Source organism: Harmonia axyridis, chromosome 4 (assembly GCF_914767665.1).
Source record: "Harmonia axyridis chromosome 4, icHarAxyr1.1, whole genome shotgun sequence".
In the NCBI taxonomy this organism is placed as follows: Eukaryota; Metazoa; Arthropoda; class Insecta; order Coleoptera; family Coccinellidae; genus Harmonia; species Harmonia axyridis.
In genome coordinates this window covers 2,913,356-2,937,465 of record NC_059504.1, presented here as the reverse complement: position 1 = coordinate 2,937,465, position 24,110 = coordinate 2,913,356, and the positions used below count along the sequence as shown (strand labels likewise).

Below are 24,110 nucleotides of genomic sequence, written 5' to 3'. Positions count from 1 at the left end.
ATCTAGCATCCCGAAATGAATTGAACACTCCCAAGGTATTCATTACGAAATCCAATGATTTTAATTGATTTGACATCATATGTGAGTTATGATCTTTGGTCGCATACCAGTTTTGCAATGAACTCAGGTCATCCAATTCAAGTATGACGCATGGAACGCATGAAAAGAATATCAAATAAATTTCTTCAACAACCTGGAAATCTGAATCATCTCTTCCATGCAGAGTTCACGGAATTCATAAAGCATCTCGATGACTTATTCTACTCCCAGAGTAGAAATATACCGCTTAAGATTCTAGTAACCTTCAAGAATTAAGTAGGCACCTTCTTCACAATGTCTTTTCATCTTTCTGTCTTAGATCCAATGAAAATATTTTCTCAAATGAAAAAAATAATAACCGTATCATACTTTGCATTAATAAAAATCCATCAATAAAAATATGAGTAGGTAACGAAATAGTTATTTATAATACAAGTGCAGAAGGCATTGGTATTCTTCCACGAGTTCAAAATTCAAAAACGAGCCATGAAGTGGCGAGTTTTGGAATGAACGAGTGGTAGAATGAGCCTTCTGTACGAGTATTATACATTATTTTCTCTAATTCATTGCATTTTCATTGAAATTAATGAAATATTTCCATAAATATAATTTAGTGATTTTTGCATTGAAAAATGTTGGTTGGCAGAACTGATTTCTTTAAGACAAATTGATGAATTGACAGATAAAGCCGTGGCGGAAAGTTCGGAGTACCAACATAGAATAATAAAATATAACCATGAAAACTGTGCGTTTCTGATATATTCTCGCACGATTTTGTTCTACAAGATGTGGAAGAATGAACGGAATAACCACAGAATTGGAGAATAGTTATTTATAATACAAGTGCAGAAGGCATTGATATTCTTCCACGAGTTCAAAATTCAAAAACGAGCCACGAAGTGGCGAGTTTTGGAATGAACGAGTGGTAGAATGAGCCTTCTGTACGAGTATTATACATTATTTTCTCTAATTCATTGCATTTTCATTGAAATTAATGAAATATTTTCATAAATATAATTTAGTGATTTTTGCATTGAAAAAGGTTGGTTGGCAGAACTGATTTCTTTAAGACAAATTGATGAATTGACAGATAAAGCCGTGGCGGAAAGTTCGGAGTACCAACATAGAATAATAAAATATAACCATGAAAACTGTGCGTTTCTGATATATTCTCGCACGATTTTGTTCTACAAGATGTGGAAGAATGAACGGAATAACCACAGAATTGGAGAAATATATTTATTTTATTCAATCATAGATCGACGCATTCAAAAACAAAATATTTAAAAATAGGTAATATAATAAATTGAATGAATGGTGATGTTTTGAATGAACATATGAAGTAAGTCATTCAAGAGGATGAAATACAAGTTGAATACTTCATATACTTCATCCATGACCATTCATTTATTCTCAAATGATCACAAATGCCTAAAATCTAATGCATCTATTTCTTGCTGAATCTGCAACTTGTATGGATAATCTTAGAACACTCAAATCATGGAATAGATTTGTTCTCTGTAAATATCACATCCCACATTTTAGAAGGGTTGTCTGAATTTCAAGAAGTATTTGTGGTAATTTTTTAGGTGAAAAATGTTAGAATTACCAAAAAATTATTGTCTATAATGACAATAGTATATTGTGCAACAAGTGGGGAAAGTCCAACTTTTCTCGCGTGTGTAGAAGTTTGTGTCACGAGTCTGAAAGGCGAGTGCCGCAAACAGACGAGTTGCGCACTATACTTTTCCTACAACTGCACAAATTTCAATAATTCAAGTAATGGACTTGATTCAAATCAAAATGACCTTCGTTGACAGAATGTGCTAATTCATTGCGTTTCCATAGAAACGACTCAAAAGCCCAATTTCATTGGTCTATACCAAGCGAGGTGTGAGCAAAGTGCCGTGAGAAATAATATTTCCCACAGTATGAGCAATACATAGTTTTGAAATTGAGTAATATATGAAGAATACGCTACTTTTCATAGCAGTTATAGGAAAAGATTTTTTCTTAGCTGATATTAGAGATTATCTAGATCATAATTCCATTTCTGATTGCAGGCCACTGATACAAATACTCTGAAGGGTCTATCAACCAATTTATAAAGCTTCGAATCAAAATAACATATTACATAAGGCATAATCTATTACATATCACCGACTCATCTACTGGATTACATTATACAAGTAGGAATATATGGTTGATTGATACATATCTATCCGACAAAGGTCTATAAAAGAAACAAAAGAGAAACCACATCCAACCATCAGAATCGATACCTTCAATATAAACGTAAATGTAGCATTCGACATTTGAATGCCTGATTACTTGAAGACAATTTATTATGTTGTATAATAAAATGGATGACTGTTGTATTTATCATTCAATCTATATTTGTGTAATTAGACTTCAATAGGTCTGATGTTTTCGTGAATCACTAATTTTGTTCCTGAATCGTATCTTCTGCTTCGGAATTGAGTAATACTGACATCAATTTGAACAGACATGGGATTTGTTGCAATTTGCGATAAAATAGGTGAACATTCTTTAGATGCCAGTGTTTTTAGTATTAACGTAGGTAGGTATTAGAAATTGTAAATTCATTTACTTCTACCAATATCATCAGTTAGGTCAAGGGCTGGATCGAGATATTGAAGGGACTCTTCATTTGTTGTTGTTTGAAGAGTGGATAAAAACGAGCTCCGTATATATTGATACAACACTTTTTTTTTGACATGAGAAAAATACTGGTTGAAGTACATGGACCACTCTTGTAAATTACTTTGTTGACGAATAAAATTGAATTTTGAAGAAATGTCGTTTTTCCTGGTTAGGCCTGAGAGTTATGATTATTAAAATAACAACAAGTTCTTTATTGACAGGAATCAATAGGCCATCGACCGAGGTCCTTCAGCCATGTACAATTAAAAAAGAAAATATATATATAAAGTGTGTTTTTTAGAGCTATAGAACTTTAAATTGCAATAAAACAACGATGGATTATTCGATTGACATGAATTTTATTGATCCGCAAGATAATCTTGTGGCATTACATTTTAAATATGATTTCTGGCATATGACCGCCACGGCTGGCTCGGATGTAGTCCAATCTGGACGTCCAATTTTCGATGACTTTTTCCAACATTTGTGGCCGTATATCGGCAATAACACGGCGAATGATGTCTTTCAAATGGTCAAGGGTTTGTGGCTTATCCGCATAGACCAATGACTTTACATAGCCCCACAGAAAGTAGTCTAGCGGTGTTAAATTACAAGATCTTGGAGGCCAATTCACAGGTCCAAATCGTGAAATTAGGCGGTCACCAAACGTGTCTTTCAATAAATCGATATGTGGCACGAGCTGTGTGACATGTTGCGCCGTCTTGTTGGAACCACAGCTCCTGGACATCATGGTTGTTCAATTCAGGAATAAAAAAGTTAGTAATCATGGCTCTATACCGATCACCATTGACTGTAACGTTCTGGCCATCATCGTTTTTGAAGAAGTACGGACCAATGATTCCACCAGCCCATAATGCGCACCAAACAGTCAGTTTTTCTGGATGTAACGGTGTTTCGACATACACTTGAGGATTAGCTTCACTCCAAATGCGGCAGTTTTGTTTGTTGACGTAGCCATTCAACCAGAAGTGCGCTTCATCGCTAAACAAAATAAAATGGACGTAATGCGCGATACGTATTCCGCACAGAACAATTATTTTTGAAATAAAATTGCACTATTTGTAAGCGTTGTTCAGGCGTGAGTCTATTCATGATGAATCGTTGTTCTATTGCAATTTAAAGTTCTATAGCTTTAAAAAAAAACACCTGTTAGCATCAAAATTATTGAAATCATAAGTGTTCATAAAAAAGTTTTCTTGATCTTCACTCATTCCAGATACCCACTTAACATCTGAAAATCAAATAATACCGAGTATCCAAGTAACCTTTTCATTACAGATATGTAATTATCACACAATTAAATCATTCGCAATCATAAAAGACAGAGACGGCATTGCTCCTCTAGTTTTTTCCGTGGCAATTCCATCAAACCATCAAATGTTAAATTCAGATACCTCAGATCGATCGATGTGTCGGATGATCTGCAAGAACATTAGAACGCCATCAGCGACCTTGCCTGCGGCGCTAATTGCTCGTCTTGAAAAATTCTTTAATATCAAGAGAAGGTTCACGCAAATCCTCACGGTGGAATCTTCAAAGGTTCCCATAAAAGGAATGTGAGCAGATCCGGCTTACAAAATTCAGGGGATCGAGGCACGGGCATTACGCAAAGGTGTCGAACTATTTCATGCAAATGATTTATCGCCTCATTGTGACGTTGGAAATAATTTCCTTGTTGCGATATTCGATTGGTGAAACTTTTTTTCTTATTCAGAGTAGATACACTGGCGAGCAAAAAAAAGGGTCCCTAAAATTTCACACTTTATCCGCAAGATGATCTTGTGGCATTACATTTCAAATATGATTTCTGGCATATGACCGCCACGGCTGGCTCGGATGTAGTCCAATCTAGACGTCCAATTTTCGATGACTTTTTCCAACATTTGTGGACGTATATCGGCGATAACACGGCGAATGTTGTCTTCCAAATGGTCAAGGGTTGGTGGCTTATCCGCATAGACCAATGACTTTACATAGCCCCACAGAAAGTAGTCTAGCAGTGTTAAATCACAAGATCTTGGAGGACAATTCACAGGTCCAAAACGTGAAATTAGGCGGTCACCAAAAGTGTCTTTCAATAAATCGATTGTGGCACGAGCTGTGTGACATGTTGCGCCATCTTGTTGGAACCACAGCTCCTGGACATCATGGTTGTTCAATTCAGGAATGTAAAAGTTAGTAATCATGGCTCTATACCGATCACCATTGACTGTAACGTTCTGGCCATCATCGGTTTTGAAGAAGTACGGACCAATGATTCCACCAGCCCATAAAGCGCACCAAACAGTCAGTTTTTCTGGATGTAACGGTGTTTCGACATACACTTGAGGATTAGCTTCACTCCAAATGCGGCAGTTTTGTTTGTTGACGTAGCCTTTCAACCATTATTTTCGAAATAAAATTGCACTATTTGCAAGCGTTTTTCAGGCGTAATTCATGATGAATTGCCAAGCCAAACTGAGAATAAATTACTTGACAGCTGTTAAATCGGTCGCCATCTTGAACAGTAATGCCAACTTAAAGTTATATACCTCGAAAAAAACATCCTATACAGGGTGTAACTAAATAAGTGTAAAAACATTCAAGGAGATGATTCCTCATCGAAAAAAAAAATAGGATCTAACTGATAACGTAACTGTTACACTGATAAAGTAACTGTAAGAGTAACTCAATGTTTGATTCACTCTGTATATAGGGTGATTCACCGGGATGGCCTATTACACGTTCATGATAAACTAATATAATTTTGAGTTGAAAATTTACATATTGGGGTTTGAGACAATGATCTTTCTCCCTAAAATATCTTCAGACCTCTACAACTTTTGGTTATACTGGAAACAGATTACTACTTCCCTATTTCAAATGACACACCCAGTATATTATTGGAACATAAGATAGCTTTCTTGAAGACAATCGACTGGAATAATAAATAATATAGGTTCTAATTTGAAAATCTTGAGTTTCGATGAATTTGAGTTGTCCAAGTTCATGATCTTCCAATAAACACCCTGTTTATTTTTTTTTTGTTCCAAACCGCGAACGGTCTTATAAACTACATATTTGCAGAATCGAAAAAGAAAAAAAAACTTGAAAAAAGCTTTTTCTGACAAAAATTCAAAAAAATGTGAGCTCTCATCGCCACCATTTCATTCATTAGAATCCCATTAATTTATGAATCGTTGAGTTTTTACCCAAGGTATGTCATATTTCCGAAATTGTCATTAAAAAAGCTATCCAATACATTTTGTAGCACACTATATACACTAAAAGTTAAATTTAGAGCGGTGACGCAATTAAGAGATTTGATCAGCATCACTACTTCTACAACATACAAAAAGTTCGAGAAAATTCATAGAAAACCAATTTTCCTTTGATGCAGTGCGTGGTACTTCAAGAACTTTTTTGAATCATTGAATTCCTATAGATTTAGGTCTTCGAGAATATATTCATCATACTCATCGATTAACCTATTGCAGTAAAGGTGAATGCGCCTATACACATTTCATAGCATCATAACTCCTATACTTACAGAACTTCTGAAACCAGTTATACAATCTATTGAAGGATAGAGTATGATAAGTTGCATATTTTAATTATTCATTATTTTCAGGTGGTTTAATATATTGAAGTCATTGGCGTAACTAGAGTTGACTCATGGGGGGGTTATGTCCCCAAGTGTCTAATGTCTCGAAAACGAAATGATTAATTTTCATTGTTTGTTATTTAGGAGAATAAATAATTGAATAAGGTAAATATCATTTATCATATGTTGCCATTCAAAAATTTAAGGGTCCCAGCTCGGAGCGTTTTTAAGAAATTCGCTTCTGCCAACCTACAGAACTGTAGTTTAGTTTCTAATGGCACTCTTCATTTTCCATTGCCTGTAAATCCGCCAGCTTTGTCAAAACTGAAGACATTCAGATCATCTGTAAGTAACAAAACCCTCAGAAATCGTATGCTGTATCGACGAATATTCAAAATTAAATCACTCCCAGATGAATCCCCTGAGGCACACCAGGTATTACAGATATGAGAAAAAAAATCTCATTCAAACTGGATTTTGTCTGATGGTATGGAAGACTAATCGACCAATGCTCTGACAAGAAAAGAGCTTTGAACATAACTTGACACTTCTAATCCAAACTATAGAATTGTTGACATCAGCAGTCACCTCAGAGTCACTGAAATAATCTGGGATGAATTTTCTATTGACAGTGAAAAAACGATCTTTCAAATTGTCACCAAAAATCTAAATCCTCATAATCTAATATACCCATCAAAAAAATGAGATTCCGAAAATATGCCTCAGCAGTATTTCTCAACAAAAATGCAGCGCCATATCAGTTCAAGCACACAAGAAGTTTAAGGATGGCTTTGGGATGCTACGTTATAGGAAGATACCCCCTAATTCTGTTTCCCAATGTGGTGGATCATCACCGAGCCTCTCTAGAGATTCTACCAGTGGTGATTTTCATCACCCTTTTCTTCTCCATTCCTTTAACATTCGCCACACTTGGCTTGTCGCAATACTCGAAAAAAGGCTGGATCAAATTATGGGATGCAGCTCCCATCTGGAGAGGAATAGGAATATCAGGCATTATATGTCTTTATATTTCAACCTTATTCTTGACAACAGCATGTACCGACTTTCTATATTACACCATTCGCACTTTAGAGACTGAGACACCTTGGTTGAAGTGTGGCAACCAAGACTTCCTAAAAGAAGGTTGTTTTACCTTCATCGCAAACCGTTCCATACATCTGGATTGCATCACAATGCACGGTGAAGAACACTGCTCTAATTTAGTGTGGAAGAACAGTGCCCAATATTTTTGGGACAATACGGTGAACTTCAAGAGTGGTAATTCAACAATGTTTGAATACAATGAAGGTCTTATCCCTTATGAAATTGGGGTAGCAATGATTCTTTATATCTGTTTGAGAAATAGTACACAAAGTCTAGCGTTGTTTTCACCTTTTCTACTGATATTTCCGACAATCTTACATGTAATACTTGTCATTAGATCCTTTTTACACCCTGGAACATTGAGAGCCTTGGAAGTTATCGGCCAGTTTAAATTCTCCAATTTCTTTGCCATACGGTTTTGGATGGACTTGATTATAATAAGTTTGCGTAGCACAAACTTTGCGTACGGTGGGCTGTCATTCTTCGGTGCACAGCACAGATTTAGAAATCCGGTAAAATTAGATGCGGTCTTCATTAATGTAGCTAGCCTAACGTATTGCATCGGATATACCATGTTCCTTTACAACACTTTCGGAATTTTGAGCTATGAATTAAATATTCCCATAGAAGAGATAATGAATATTGAAAAAGATGCTAATTTCATTCAATTTCCATTGAGTTTTACGCACATGAGCCTAACCAAATTTTGGACGTTTATTTTCTATTTCGCGAATTTTCTGGTCATACTTAGAAGCCTTGCTACACAAAGCGAAACTTTTCTCAGCGTGTTCTATGAGTTGAATCCTACGCTGAAGAAGTACACCATTCCATGTAGTTTAGTGTTTTGTTCCACACTTCTGCTACTCAATATCTTATTCAACTTTAAAGTGCTGCACATCGTCCTTCTAAAGTTAGACATTTTCACCACTTTTACTATAATTCCTGTATTGGCTTTCTATTTTTACGTTTTCATTGCCTTTTTTTATGGCGTTATGCACTTTGTGGACGATATGCATTTTATGTTGGGTTTTAGACCTTCGAATATCTGGAAATTGAATATGTACGTGGGTTTTTCCATATATTTCGCTCTTTCCATATATGGATTTTACGGATTTTCACTTGGCCTAACTCAATCTGCAATGGACCCTGTATTGTTCATGGTAAATGGTGCCCTCTGCATGATTCCTTTGATATATTTTATAATATACGTTATTATTAAACGACATGCTCATGTTCATTGGATGGAAATATTCAGGCCAGCCAAGCAATGGGGACCAAGAGATGAATTATTACGTAAAAGTAGAGATATGTTCTCTGCCCATGATATGACAAAGGAATATCTTTATCGGCAGCAAAAACTGAGGATTAAAGCAGCTGACACTGTGGCAAAAGTAGATACTACTGCGTCAAAAATAAGTACTGTAAATTATGCCCTTCCGGACTAGAACTGTTTCATATTTTGCAACGAATGGTACATGAATAATATTATCACATTACTATATCCCACTCCGAAGTCTTTAGAAGAAATCGGTGCTGGAAGATTCTTAAATTGCGATGTTTTGGCTCAATTCGTTTTCAAGATTGATGCTAATGCTCATTTTGATGTCTCCATAACATTTTCGAGCATTGATCAGATTGAAAAAATTCAATGTATTTAACTAAATAAAATGTCAATATGATGCTGATGGCTTTCTATTACTATTCAATGCAATTTCTGCTCAATAATATAATTGGGGACACCTAGTTTAGTGGTAAAGACCCTTTGAATAAAAAATTTAAGAAATTAATTTAAGGATTTTTTCCTTGAAATTACCCAAGGAATCATTTGCGTTTGTATTGTTGAAATTTTGTGCTCGCAGTTTTCAGCAATCGTATGATGAATGTGACTGAAAATGGTTTTCAATAAACCCTTTAAATTGTTTAAAACTAAACTTCCACGATAGGAAATTAAAAAAAACGAAATTTTCGGTGACAAAAATGTATATTATAGAAATATTCACAAAAACCATTACATTCACCCAAAACAGTCAATTATTATTCGATTCCACTTAATTTAAATGCATCTTGGACTAGATTTCTTATTTCAGTATCTCCTTTTCGATGGAAATCTGGATTTTGCTGGCACATTGTTGACAATCTTCTTGTATGGGAAGACATACTTGTTATTTGTCTCTACTTTTTGGGGTCTAGTTGGTTTGGTCTGGCCAATAACAACCACATTGTCAGACCTGGACGCTGAAGTGGAAACTTGAGGAACATAGCCATTTTCGTCTGAATGATAAGTGACTTGATAAAATTTGCCGTCATCGCCAGTATAGGAGTAGAGTCCTTCAACATCCATTATTTCATCAGGTTGACGAGTTTCAGGGTCAGTTACAACTTTAATATGGCCTGTTTCTTGTCGGGTGATGCCATTCGAGGTGGTGTATCTGGAAAAAAAACAAAAATTTAACTCTTTATCGTGTATTGTGCCAAATGTGGAACATGTCCTGTTCAAAATATTTTCGAAGAGACGAATTGGTTCAAAAGGGTGAACGCATTCTGTTCCTTATTTGACACACTCGCCATCTGACGCTTATTGCTTACTTGTGCCATATTCGGAACAGGTTGCAATAAAGAGTAAGTTATCTAAAATTCCTTTCTGGATGAATAACTATCCAGAAATTATCTTTTAGTATTAAAATCGACTGATGTAATGAATCACTTACTCAAATGAGTAACCATCATCCAGTACCCTATAATCATAGGTTATAATTTGACTATTAGCCTCATCTTTGATGTTCGGCAAGTAAGCAGCCAGGACAGCAGTTGAGAAAACAGAAAGGAGAACAAACTGAAACAGAAAAACACATTGAAAGTTTTCAATTTCGTTCAAACAATTTAACACCAAATATTTTAAAAAATTTTATATACGAGTACCTTGAACATCTTCGACTATTCCAAAAGACCTGATAGATACTTTGATGGAAAACTTCGAATTGATAACTTCTGCCACTGAACTACTAGTTTATATATCCACCAAAAATTCAACTGGAATATGGAACCTCCCCGTCGTTGAAATTATTGACATTTGTTAAATGGCAAACTCATTCATATTTTTGATACATCACCGTGCAATATAGAGATAGATTTGGTTGAGAAATCTCCAAAAATTAATTAGATTTGGAAATGGTTCATATTTTCAATGAAGAGGATGATGCAAAAGTGCTATTTGGGTTACAAAGCTGTCTGCTTGTTTGATACTGCCACAGGGTTTAACGAACAAAAGAAGGAAACAATGTAACATCAATTTTTTAGGCGTTGAGTCGACACCTGCTGTTATTAATTGATTCGTATATTTCAATTGAATGAAAAATTGGGTGTATGGGTTTGGTTGAGTACAGTATCAGTTTCATAACAGATGCGTAATTTCTAACACACAATTCGATTTATTTTTTAGAGTATTCATTTCTGCAAAACATACGGCCGGTTTCTGACATGCCAATCATTGTAAAAATCAACTGCCAAGCTGTCAAATTTATGGTCAAGTGTCATTTGAGTTGCTGAAAGTTTGGTTAACTACTTTTATTTGATTATTCTGTTAGTTAACACAGTGACCAAATATTGCTCGGTGAATTGTACATCGAGTGTCATTTTGGGTTTGTGAAACGCAGTTTAGGGCAAAATCAGAGATCGAAATAATGTCAAAGGTATGATCAACTAATTGGTTGTGTTTGGTGAATTAACTCGCTAGAGACATTGTTTATGATCGTAGTTTCAAAGGAAATCTCAATTCCATTGGTATGTATAACAATAATTATAATGAAAAGAATATCATTTTATATGAAAAGCCATTTATTTTTGCAACATACTAATACTCAAATCTTATATTCCTGTCTGAATAGCATGGAGTCAAGTTCTTGTCGAATTTCTAGTATCCTAAAAAAAAATTTTTTTAAGAATAATTAAGAATTTCTTCATGGAAATTTTGTACTTTTTAATTGATTGCTTCAATCACGTTAATGTCGAAAATGCTTGCAGTTGGGCGATCAGTCCATTATTTCAGAAATTATATGTTATATACTCAAATTTCCAAAACAAAAAAAATTGATAATTTGCTCGCGACTGTCTACTCCTTTGGAAGATACGGTACTAAAACCCCATCATGTTGTAGATTAGAGCTTGATCTTCGGAAAATATTTTTCTTTGAGGGGTCTGTGACAAATAGTTCAGGAGATATAAATATTGCCCAATTTCGAGTTCAAATTTTCTCAAAACTGTGAGGTCTACGAGAAATTGGTGAGTGATGTGAGAAGCAATGATTTTTAATTAGACGAATTTCGAACTTACCCGAAAATTTTTATACCGAACAATTTTTGTCGAATTTTCCATACCCTGACCTCAAAAAATAGAAAAAAAAATTAATGTTTCTTCATGGGTTTGTACAGCTGTATTGATTCATAATGAAAATGCTTGCAGTTGAGCGATTACTCCATTATTTCAGAAATTATAGGTTTCAAACTGAAATTTCCAAAAAAAAAATCTCGAGGCTGCCACCTCTTCTGGACGCAATATATGGACTTGAAACTTCATTATGTTGTTAATCAGAGCTCGATACTTAAAAAACGTTTTTATTTATTCTTCTTTGCATGTATAATAACTGTTGGAACTTGAAAATTTATAGGTTCATCAATAATTCTCCCATTTGAAAATCTAAGATCAATTTCTTCAGCAATACTTCTCACGAAATCCCTGTTGTAATCCTCTTGCTGATCCTTTGGAACAGCAGCAAGTTTGATATTATCTAATGATTGGTATATACCTGCAAACATAACCTTATCAACTGAATATCGATCAACTTCGAAAGAAAAAAGCAATGAGGCTCTAACAAAGTTCAATTTTTACTTAATATCGATGATAAAATTCGATCAAAAACATGCCACATTGATTCCAAATTCAGGATGAATATTGAATACTATTTCGCTTCTGAGTGTAAAAATTAACAAAATTATAAAGGCGTTTACTCACCGAGAAGTTGCTTTCTGGGTATAGTAATATAAAATTCAGGGTCGAAGTTATAATTTATAAGTGTTAATCCAGCATTTTCGGTTATGTTTCTCAATTCGGAGTCTGGATCTGGATCAGAGAAACATGGAACGAAATTTGCATATTCCTTCATATATAGCTTCCATTCATCAATTCTACTCATTTTCTTGTAAGTAGAGTAGAGCGCATTCGTTTTACACTGAAAGATCAATGCTAGTTCTCCATTTGGTTTCAATAATTTCTCACAATTCGAAAATGCTCGCCTGGAATCAATTCATGAAATTGTTGAAAAAAACTATCTGCAGTGCAGAGGAAGGACATTTTGTGTTGTCTGAAACTGTGTTCAAAATATGTCCAAAATAACGGGTGTTTTTTTTTGAGGTATATAACTTTAAGTTGGCATTTCTGTTCAAGATGGCGACCGATTTAATAGCTGTTAAGTGATTTATTCTCAATTTGGTTTGGCAATTCATCATGAATAGACTCACGCTTGAACGACGCTTGCAAATAGTGCAATTTAATTTCGAAAATAATGGTTCTGTGCGGAATACGTATCACGCACTACGTCCATTTTATTTTTTTTAGCGATGAAGCGCACTTCTGGTTGAATGGCTACGTCAACAAACAAAACTGCCGCATTTGGAGTGAAGCTAATCCTCAAGTGTATGTCGAAACACCGTTACATCCAGAAAAACTGACTGTTTGGTGCGCTTTATGGGCTGGTGGAATCATTGGTCCGTACTTCTTCAAAAACGATGATGGTCAGAACGTTACAGTCAATGGTGATCGGTATAGAGCCATGATTACTAACTTTTTCATTCCTGAATTGAACAACCATGATGTCCAGGAGCTGTGGTTCCAACAAGACGGCGCAACATGTCACAGAGCTCGTGCCACAATCGATTTATTGAAAGACACGTTTGGTGACCGCCTAATTTCACGTTTTGGACCTGTGAATTGGCCTTCAAGATCTTGTGATTTAACACCGCTAGGCTACTTTCTGTGGGGTTAGGTAAAGTCATTGGTCTATGCGGATAAGCCACAAACCCTTGACCAGTTGGAAGACAACATTCGCCGTGTTATTGCCGATATACGGCCATAAATGTTGGAAAAAGTCATCGAAAATTGGACGTCCAGATTGGACTACATCCGAGCCAGCCGTGGCGGTCATATGCCAGAAATCATATTTAAAATGTAATGCCACAAGATTATCTTGCGTATAAATAAAATTCATGTCAATCGAATAATCCATCGTGGTTTTATTGCAATTTAAAGTTCTATAGCTCTAAAAAAACACCTTCTATATGCGTTTGAATCTTATGTATTTCATGGAAAAGTTTGAATCGCTGTGGAACATTAAACAGTGTTTGTTGAACTCAGAAGGTACATATTTAGAACACTATCCGGAATGTCCTCCATTTGTACTGAGAGCCTGTACAGTTATTTATGAAACACTCTGTTTGTTACTCAATCAGTTATGCGAATTTTTAACATTATCAATGTAGATTTTTAGTACAGATCAACACATTCAATGAAATCATATCCACTTAGGTATATCCACAACTCACTATGATTCATTATTGTGAGATGAATAACCTCATTATTTTTTTCATTCATAACATTTCTTACCCCAAATCTCTGACGTATTGAAAACAATATGATGAGAATAGTAAATCAAATCTGTTTTGGAAATGTAAAGGTATCTTTTCACCACCAATGTCCAATACATTGAATATCACTTTCGGATGTTCGTTGACGGAACGTGAGAAATCAATCATTTTTTCATCTATATCAGTTGCTACGATCTCCTTGATGTTTTTGGGAAGCAGTGGTATCAAAACTTCGTGTAATAAGCGACCACTTCCGCTTCCAATATCAACCACACTCAACTCATCATTTTTCGTTAAATTCATGGAACCAATTATTTTTCCGTACTCAAACTTCATTTTTTCAGCATGATATTTGCCGAATTTATAATATTTCAATGCATTTTTGAACATTGTGCACAACTTTGTTTATTTCTTAACTGCGAAAGGACATGTGATAGCACTAGTAACCAATGTGTAGGCGTGAATCTAATATGATAGTTCAACTGATAATTCTCATAGAAGCGTTGGAACTAACTAAGTGGAACATATCTCAAAAACTAGATCTGATAGACGAATTTTTTTTATACATCAAAGATAACCAATGAGACTGTCAACTCGATCATTAAATTTATCCGATTTTGCCTTCATCATTTATCTTTGTCTATATCATTCTAATTCGCATAAAGCTATCTTTGTTTCGGTCATGGAAGGCACCAGCCACCAGTAGAGGCGCTGCGTACGCTCTTGTTGGCGTTGCCAAATCTGAAAATGTTTACTAAACAAGTTGTAAATCTTCATACCAGTCAGTATGCTTCGAATATTATGTTTTTATTTTTGCAGATCAAAAGTCTGGCAAGAAAACTAGGAATTAGATTCACAGGAAAGAATCTCTGAAATTATAGAATATGCTCTAAATATTTCACTTCATAGTCATATACTGATACAATAAAGCTTAGATGCTGAAGTTTAATCAGCCACAAATACCAAAAAGAAAGTAGTAGAATTTTTCACAGAAAATTTTTCCATGAGTCACCCAGGTAAAGGAAGTTGTTTAAGATAATTCATCAGAAAGAAGTCAATTATGGGAAACCAAAAAGCAGTATAGGAAAAAGTCAAATCTTTGAGGAGCATTTTTGAGCTGTCTGGTACCACAAGAGTTCAAGTTTTGCTTAATTATTCGATAATCAATATTCTAAGACAATCGATTGGCTTGTATTTGTTGTCTTATATATTAATTGCTGTTTGAAATGATAAATATTTTCAAGAGTTACAACAAAAATTACATTAAACTATATAATCTCATCAAAAGATGTATTTCCGTTTTTTAAACAATTTCACGCAGCCATATTAGTAGTGAAAATGTTTGGCCTTATTTTAGCCTGAAAATGATTAAAAATCACAATATTCAGCATGGTAAACATTTCAGTATTAATATTATGCTTGCGCGGAATTTCTCCAAGACCTCAAAGCCTGAAAACAATTAAATTGAAATTAATAATTTGAAATTCCCGCGCTAAAACGTACGAAGCGGATGTGGCGCCATCTCCAACTGCCTTTAAAGATGTGTGAGATAAGGATGCAAAATATTGGATAAAATTTAGTGGGGAGTTGTGCGTCTCATTCTTGTCTCTGTATTAATTATGAATTGAGAATTGTCAGAAGTTTAAAATTAATTATGGAAGAATCAGAAGAATTGTTCATTCAACAAGAGATTTTAAAATTAAAAGATGAGTTGAAAATGCGGTATTTGAGAAAAATCTTTATCAGCGAAGAATAGATTGTGTAATGATTGTGGAGATTTGATCGCATGAACATTTATTATGTCTCATTCGTATTCGCGGTTGTTGTACGAGAAAAATCAAGGATTTCATAGCCCTAAATGTCAATAGTTAATAACCATCTGGAAGATACATAGATGGATACTATTCGAAGAAGACGTTCAGTAGTTTCTCGTAATACCAACATTAAGTTCATACGAAAATGAAGAAGTGCATTCTGATGGTAAGTGGAAAATTATTTCTTTGTGATGATTTTTTTTTGTATAGGAGTAGTCAATAGTCGACAAAAATTTTCTATATTGGCAGCGTAACTGGTTTCTTCATCAGTTACCAAATGAAAAAAAAAATTCAATTTTTCCACATTCTCTCGCAAATGGTGCTTCTAAAGATAAAGTGATCTCAAGAAACTATAATAAATAATCAATATTAGAGCTGGCCATTTCATTTTTGAATTCATAGGGTGTCACATTTAAATTATTTCATCTACATCTCTTTTTAGAACACCCTGTATTCAATTTGATGTGTTCAAAATTATGCTACCTGATTTATTCACTTGTGTCTTTGGCCCTGAAGAATTATTGTTTTTATCAGGTGTTATTGATTTCGATGCGAAATCTACTAGTATTTGGAGCACCGACTGCTAAAGATGCTGAGGCTACAATAACCTATTATAACTGTCAGTTGAATGAGAATGGATACACTTTCAGGTAAGTGTTTCAATATTAATTGAACTAAATAAATGACATCGTATTGGTGCATTAGTTTACTAATACTGAGATTCATCGACACATATGCTTCATTGCTTGAAATTAATAATTTCTCGGCCGGCAATCGTGAAACTAGTGAGAAAATTTGAGCTGTTGGGACAAGTTAGTGATGGTAAGAATCGAAACCGTGTGCGTCGCTCAAGAACAACTGAGACTATTGCTGCTGTGGCTTGCAGTGTTGATGGAAACCCAGCTTTCCTGACAAATTCCAGTCATTTTGAATAACACAAAACTGAATACTCAAATTAACTAATCAATGTGTTAAAAATTGATGCAATTATTTTACCATTTCTTGGATCAAAATCAAGAGCTAAATTCAAAATATGTAACAGGCCAATTGAAAAAGTCCCCGGTCTACCATAGTTAAACACATTTTTTTTGGCAAAATTCGATTTTATTATTCAACATAGTTGCCCTCGAGGGCGATTCATCGATTATAGCGATCTTCCAACTTTTCGATTACATTGTTGTAGTACGATTTGTCTTTCGCTTCAAAATAGGACTCAGTTTCGGCGATTACTACTTCATTAGCGCCAAATTTCTTTCCAGTGAGCATTCTTTTGAGATCTGAGGACAGGAAAGAGTCGCTGGAGGCCAGATCTGGCGAATACGGTGGATGCAGAAGCATTTCGAAGCCCAATTCATGCAATTTTGCCATTGTTTTCATTGATTTGGGATACGGCGCATTGTCTTGATGAAACAGCACCTGTTTTTTAACGATTTCATCCTTTGAACGATTCAATAACGCTATATAATAATCGCTGTTTATGGTCTGGTCCTTTTGGAAGTAATCAATGAATATTATACTTTGCGCATCCCAGAATACAGATGCTATAACCTTGTCAGCTGACTGTTGTGTTTTTCCTCGCTTTGGATTCGGTTCATCGTGTGCAGTCCACTCAGCTGACAGTCGATTGTATTCCGGAGTGAAATGATGGAGGCCTTTTTTATCCATTGTCACATATCAACGCAAAAATTCATGTTTATTGCACTTAAACAGCTTCAAACACTACTCAGAATCATTAACACGTTGTTGTTTTTGATCGGTTGTGAGCTCGCGCGGCACCCATTTTGCACACAGCTTTCTCAAGAACAAATATTCCTGAATGATATGATGTACACGTTCAGATGATATCTTCACAATGTCTGCTATCTTGACTGCACTTTACGGTCATTCAAAATTATTTTGTGAACTTTTTGATTTTTTCGTCGGTGACAGCCTTTTTTGGGCGTCCACTGCGTTCGTCGTCCTCATCCTAATGTATTAGGTGTAGTAAAAAATCCATTATTTTCCGAAAGATGGCTTTAGTTATCTGTATCTAACCTTGTATGAGTGCGATAGGGTTCTACTAGATGGCGTTAGAAAGATGAGATTTTATACTACAAAAACTTTTCTGACAGTTTGGAGATTAGTTACTCAAGTTTTATTTAGTTTAGTCACGCGTCAAAACTGGACACTAGCAAAAGGAACAAATGCTATATTTTACAGTTTTTCTTCGACCAAAATGCAAGCCAGGCGGCTAAAAATGTGAATAGTGTTTATGTTCCTGATGCTGAATATTGTTATTATTAATCATTTCCAGGCTAAAATAAGGCAGAACATTTTCACTACTAATATGGCTGCGTGAAATTGTTCAAAAAAACGTAAATACATCTTTTGATGAGATTATATTGAAGATCATAGATTACACTTTCGCCATATAAGAAATAAGAGAGAGTGCGCTTTTTTCTTGAAATGGTAGTAAATATTTTCAGATTTGGCAACGCCAACAAAAGCGTATGTAGCGCCTCTACTGGTGCCTTTCATGACCGAAACAAAGATAGCTTTATGCCAACTAGAATGATATAGACAAAGATAGATAACGAAGGCAAAACCGGATAAATTTAGTGAAGGAGTTGACAGTCTCATTGGCTGTCTCTGCTGATTTCACTAGAAAATTGGATCACAATTTAAATGATACGAGTGATATTTCATAATTACAGTTACAAGACGAGTAATGGAATAAGAAGATATGAGAATGGAGTATTGATAAGAGATCCGAACAGAAAGAATGATGAGGATCAAATTCTTCGAGTTGATGGTTACTATTTGTATACAGGTGAAGATAACAAAGTGTATTACGTGAATTATAAAGCCGACGAAAATGGATATAGGACTCTCAAAGGTGGTGGCGGTTATGGAGGCGGTTATGGTGGCGGTGTTGCTCCCACTCAACCTCCTCAAACGAAATCAATTTCTTCAGCAGCCCTAGCCTCCCTTAGTGGCTCATAGAAAAGCTGAACATACATTTGAAATGGCATGTATACCTAATCATTGTTTGTATTATAATATTTTTTTATTTCACTAAATATTTTCTTCAATGATTATTATCTATGTGTTCTTTCCTGTTTCTCTATTTATTCTCGATTTATAGTGAACACAATTCTTTTTCAACAAATATATGAATAAAGATATAACTGATGAATGAAGGCTTGTTTCATAACTTGAGTCTGTTTGATATATCTCTCACATACCTTTAAAATTATGTTGCTTCGTATTAATTAAGATATGAAATGAATTTAATTATTGAACATTTGAATTGATACTAGAAATATTCATTTTATTAAACGCTGCTGTTCTGTTGTGAGTTGAAAAAAAATTGTAGAATATCGAAGGCAGAGAAAAACAGAATCTTGTTTTTATGTGTAGTGAAAAGTAGAAGAAAAAAATTATTTTTGCATGAGAAACAAGGCTTTGATTACCTCAGTTGAAATGATTTGAGACACTCGTTCTCACAAGCCTCTGTTGAAGCGAAATTTTTACAAGCAAAATTGTTCGCCATGGACACGAACAGATGGTTATCATTTGGAGTCAGGTCCGAGCTATAAGGTAGATGCATAAGAACCTCCCAAACAAGATCCCAGAGCTTGTGTGTGGCGTGGCGTTGTCCTGATTGAACACAATTCCTCTCCTATTGGCCAAAACCTGAACGATTACTTCCTCCAGATGATCAAATTCTTGACAGTTCAGTTCTGAGTTAACAGTTATGCCAAAGGAGCAGCCCATAGTTGATAATTCCCTGCCAATCCCACCAAACACACAGCAAAACCTTCCTGGCCGTCAATCCTAGCTTGGCCATCGTTTCCGCCGGCTCACCACGTTTCAACCACGACCGTTTTTGCTTGACGTTGTCGTGAGTGATCCACTTTTCATCGTCAGTCACCAACTGCTTCAAAAATTGGTCGATTTAGTTGCGATTCAGCAGCAATTCGCAGATGCAAATTCGGTCCATGAGGTTTTTTTCGTTAACTCGTGTGGTACCCTACTTCGAGCTCCTTCATGTGACTAGCTTTATACAAATAGTTCCAAACGGTTTCTTGTAGAATCTTTAGTTCTTGAGTTATCGAAACAGTGCTTATATGAAGGTCGGATTTGACAATGTCCACGATTTTATGGACATTTTCTCCACTGGACTTGCGTGGTTGATATTTGACATCGAAATTACTGAAACGGAATCGACGAAACCAAAATTGCATGATTGGCAGTTACAGTATCAGGACCATAACCACCATTTACTTTTTCAGCAGCCTGGCTTGCATTTTCGACTCCATTGAAGAAAAATTGTGAAATATAGCGTATTTTCTCTTTTCTAGTGTCCATCTTCGACTCGCGCTCAAATTAAACTGAGTAAACTAATCACAAAACTGTCAGGAAACTTTTTGTAGTACGAAATCTGTTCTTTCTAACTCTATCTATTGGAACACTATACAACGCGAGATATAGATAACTAAATCCATTTTTTACTACACCAATATTCCAGAATCGCTGAAGGTTCAATTATTTAACACTTCTATCATATAATGTATTATTAATAATAGTCCCACTTATGTTGAATCTGTCATTATTTTCTTGATCTTTCAAATGAAGTAACTGCTGATTTCACCAGAAAATTCATTTACGAGTTATATTTCATGATTATTGCAGTTACACGACGAGTAATGGAATAACAAGATATGAGAATGGAGTATTGATAAGAGATCCGAACAGAAAGAGTGATGAAGATGAAATTCTAAGAGTTAATGGTTACTATTTGTATACAGGCGAAGATAACAATTTGTATAGGGTGGATTACATAGCCGACGAAAACGGATATAGAACGTTCAAACCAATACCTTCTGGTGACGGTGATGCTCCACCCGCTGTTACCTCTCCAACTCCACAATATGCTCCTAGTCTTGGTACCTATCAACCTCCACAAATGCACTCAATTTCTTCAGCAGCCTTAGCCTCCCTTAGTGGCTCATAAAGAAGCTGATCATACATTTACAATATGATATATGTATACCAAACTATTTTTTTCATTATAATATTCTTTTTATTTCACGAAATATTTTCGTCAATGATTATCTATGTGTTCTTTCGTGTTTCTTTATTTATTCTTGATTCATAGTGAACAGAATTCTTTTTCAACAAATATATGAATAAAGATATAACTGATGAATGAAGGCCTGTTCCATAACTTGAGTCTGTTTGAAATATCTCTTACATCCCTTAAAAATTATGTTGCTTTGTATTCATTAAAATATGAGAGGAATTCAAATATTGAATATTTGAATTGATATTGGAAATATCCATTTTATTTAACGCTGCTGTTCTGTTGTAGGTTGAAAAAAATTTGTAGAATATCGAAGGCAAAGAAAAACAGAATCTTGTTTTTATGTGTAGTGAAAAGTAGAAGAAATAAATTATTTTTGCATGAGAAACAAGGCTTTGATTACCTCAGTTGAAATGATTTGAGACACTTGTTCTCACAAGCCTCTGTTGAAGCGGAATTTTCACCAGCAAAATTGTTCTCCATGGACACGAACAGATGGTTATGACTTGGAGCCAGGTCCGAGCTATAAGGTAGATGCATAAGAACCTCCCAAACAAGATCCCAGAGCTTGTGTGTGTCGTGGCGTCGTCCTGATTGAACACAATTCCTCTCCCATTGGCCAAAACCGGCTGATTCTGGACGATTACTTCCTCCAGATGGTCCAATTCTTGACAGTTCAGTTCTGAGTTAACAGTTATGCAAGATGAGTAGCTCATAGCGTATAATTCCCTGCCAATCCCACCAAACACAAAGCAAAACCTTCCTGGCCGTCAATCTTAGCTTGACCATCGTTTCCGCCGGCTCACCACGTTTCAACCACGACCGTTTCTGCTTGACGTTGTCGTGAGTGATCCACTTTTCATCGTCAGTCACCAACTGCTACAAAAATTGGTCGATTTAGTTGTGATTCAGCAGCAATTCGCAGATGCAAATTCGGTCTATGAGGTTTTTTTTCGTTACCTCATGTGGTACCCTACTTTGAGCTCCTTCTTGTGACTAGCCCTATGCAAATGGTTCCAAACGGTTTCTTGTAGAATCTTAAGTTCTTGAGTAATCGAAACAGTGCTTATATGAAGGTCGGATTTGACAATGTCAACGATTTTATGGACATTTTCTCCACTGGACTTGCGTGGTTGATCTTTGACATCGAAATTACTGGAACGGAATCGACGAAACCAAAATTGCATGATTGGCAGTTACAGGACCATAACCACCATTTACTTTTTCAGCAGCCCGGCTTGCATTTTCGACTCCATTGAAGGAAAACTGTGAAATATAGCGTATTTTCTCTTTTCTAGTGTCCATCTTCGACTCGCGCTCTAATTGAACTGATTCAACTAATCACAAAACTGTCAGGAAACTTTTTGTAGTACGAAATCTCTTCTTTATTACGATATCTAGTGGAACACTATAGAGATATAGATAACTAAATACATTTTTTTACTACACCAATATTCCAGAATCGTTGAAGGTTCAATTATTTTACACTTCTATCAAATAATGCATTATTATTAATAATAGTCCCACTTATGTTGAATCTGTCATTATTTTATTGATCTTTCAAATAAAGTAACTGCTGATTTTACCAGAAAATTCGTTTAGGAGTTACGTTTCATAATTATTGCAGTTACACGATGAATAATGGAATACCAAGATATGAGAATGGAGTATTGATAAGAGATCCGAACAGAAAGAGTGATGAAGTTGAAATTATAAGAGCTGATTGTTACAATTTGTATAGAGTGGATTACAGAGCCGATGAAAACGGATATAGGACTGACAAACCGATATCTTTTGGTGGCAGTATTGGTGGTCAAGGTGGTGGCAGTTTTGGTGGTGGCAGTATAAGTGGTGGTGCCTCCTTTGGGGTCTCCTCTGGGGCCGCTCAGGGAACGCAATCAATTTCTTCAGCAGCTCTAGCCTCTCTAAGTGGCTCATAGAAAAGCTGAACATACATTTACAATATGATATATTTCAAATTATTTTTTTCATTATAATATTCATTTAATTCTACAAAATATTTTCATCGTTCATTATTGTAATGTGTTCTATTTTTTGTGTCTCTATTTACTTTTGATCTATACTAAATAAAATTCGTTTCATTCAAACACATTTGAATGAAAATATAACCGAATATTTCCCTCCTGTCAAAAATTCTATGTAATGGGGTTTAATTTAGGGTTATTAAACAACGATGGATTACTCGATTGACATGAATTTCATTTATCCGCAAGATAATCTTGTGGCATTACATTTAAAATATGATTTCTGGCATATGACCGCCACGGCTGGCTCGGATATAGTCAAATCTGGACGTCCAATTTTCGATGACTTTGTCCAACATTTGTGGCCGTATATCGGCAATAACACGGCGAATGTTGTATTCCAAATGGTCAAGGGTTTGTGGCTTATCCGCATAGATCAATGACTTTACATAGCCCCACAAAAAGTAGTCTAGCGGTGTTAAATCACAAGATCTTGGAGGCCAATTCACAGGTCCAAAACGTGAAATTAGGTCGTCACCAAACGTGTCTTTCAATAAATCGATTGTGGCACGAGATGTGTGACATGTTGCGCCGTCTTGTTGGAACCACAGTTCCTGGACATCATGTTTGTTCAATTCAGGAATGAAAAAATTGGTAATCATGGCTCTATAGCGATCACCATTGACTGTAACGTTCTGGCCATCATCGTTTTTGAAGAAGTACGGACCAATGATTCCACCAGTCCATAAAGCGCACCAAACAGTCAGTTTTTCTGGATGTAACGGTATTTCGACATACACTTGAGGATAAGCTTCATTCCAAATGCGGCAGTTTTGTTTGTTGACGTAGCCATTCAACCAGAAGTGCGCTTTATCGCTAAACAAAATGAAATTTACGTAGTGCGCGATACGTATTCCGCACAGAACCATTATTTTCGAAATAAAATTGCACTATTTGCAAGCGTTGTTCAGACGTGAGTCTATTCATGATGAATTGCCAAACCAAACTGAGAATAAATCATTTGACAGCTGTTGAATCGGTCGCCTTCTTGAACGGTAATGCCAACTTAAAGTTATGTACCTCGGATAAAAACACCCTATACTATTTCCGTAACATATTTCTTCCAGTGATTGAAAAAGGGAGTTCATTACAAGTTACTTTGAATCCCAGTATAACCTAGAAGTTAAATTGTTGAATAGT

The 24,110-nt window shown here is 35.4% G+C and overlaps 4 protein-coding genes across 6 annotated transcripts; 2 read left to right on the top strand and 2 right to left on the bottom strand.

The window, feature by feature from the left end:
• The first annotated feature begins 6,919 nt into the window (after positions 1-6,919).
• LOC123679101 (sodium-dependent proline transporter-like) lies at positions 6,920-9,089 on the top strand. Its single transcript, XM_045616477.1, has one exon. It carries the CDS (start codon positions 7,009-7,011, stop codon positions 8,854-8,856), a length of 1,848 nt encoding a protein of 615 aa, XP_045472433.1. The 5' UTR covers positions 6,920-7,008; the 3' UTR covers positions 8,857-9,089.
• Positions 9,090-9,383: 294 nt separating this feature from the next.
• LOC123679099 (cuticle protein CP14.6-like) lies at positions 9,384-11,180 on the bottom strand. Its single transcript, XM_045616472.1, has 3 exons — positions 10,331-11,180; positions 10,120-10,244; positions 9,384-9,840 (listed from the first exon to the last, which is right to left on the bottom strand). Exons 1-3 carry the CDS (start codon positions 10,337-10,339, stop codon positions 9,495-9,497), a joined length of 480 nt encoding a protein of 159 aa, XP_045472428.1. The 5' UTR covers positions 10,340-11,180; the 3' UTR covers positions 9,384-9,494.
• Positions 11,181-12,019: 839 nt separating this feature from the next.
• LOC123679098 (juvenile hormone acid O-methyltransferase-like) lies at positions 12,020-14,628 on the bottom strand. The gene is made up of 3 exons (XM_045616471.1): positions 14,066-14,628; positions 12,419-12,699; positions 12,020-12,212 (listed from the first exon to the last, which is right to left on the bottom strand). Exons 1-3 carry the CDS (start codon positions 14,434-14,436, stop codon positions 12,022-12,024), a joined length of 843 nt encoding a protein of 280 aa, XP_045472427.1. The 5' UTR covers positions 14,437-14,628; the 3' UTR covers positions 12,020-12,021.
• A 1,244-nt stretch (positions 14,629-15,872) lies between these two features.
• On the top strand, positions 15,873-23,129 carry LOC123679100 (larval cuticle protein 65Ag1-like). Of its 3 annotated transcripts, none has more exons than XM_045616475.1 (3): positions 15,873-16,026; positions 16,395-16,510; positions 22,553-23,129. In XM_045616475.1, exons 1-3 carry the CDS (start codon positions 16,006-16,008, stop codon positions 22,863-22,865), a joined length of 450 nt encoding a protein of 149 aa, XP_045472431.1. In that variant the 5' UTR covers positions 15,873-16,005; the 3' UTR covers positions 22,866-23,129. The 3 variants fall into 3 exon arrangements, with proteins under 3 accessions (XP_045472431.1, XP_045472430.1, XP_045472432.1); XM_045616474.1 differs by lacking the exon at positions 22,553-23,129 and adding an exon at positions 20,535-22,524; XM_045616476.1 differs by lacking the exon at positions 22,553-23,129 and adding an exon at positions 18,554-18,927.
• The last annotated feature ends 981 nt before the right edge of the window (positions 23,130-24,110 follow it).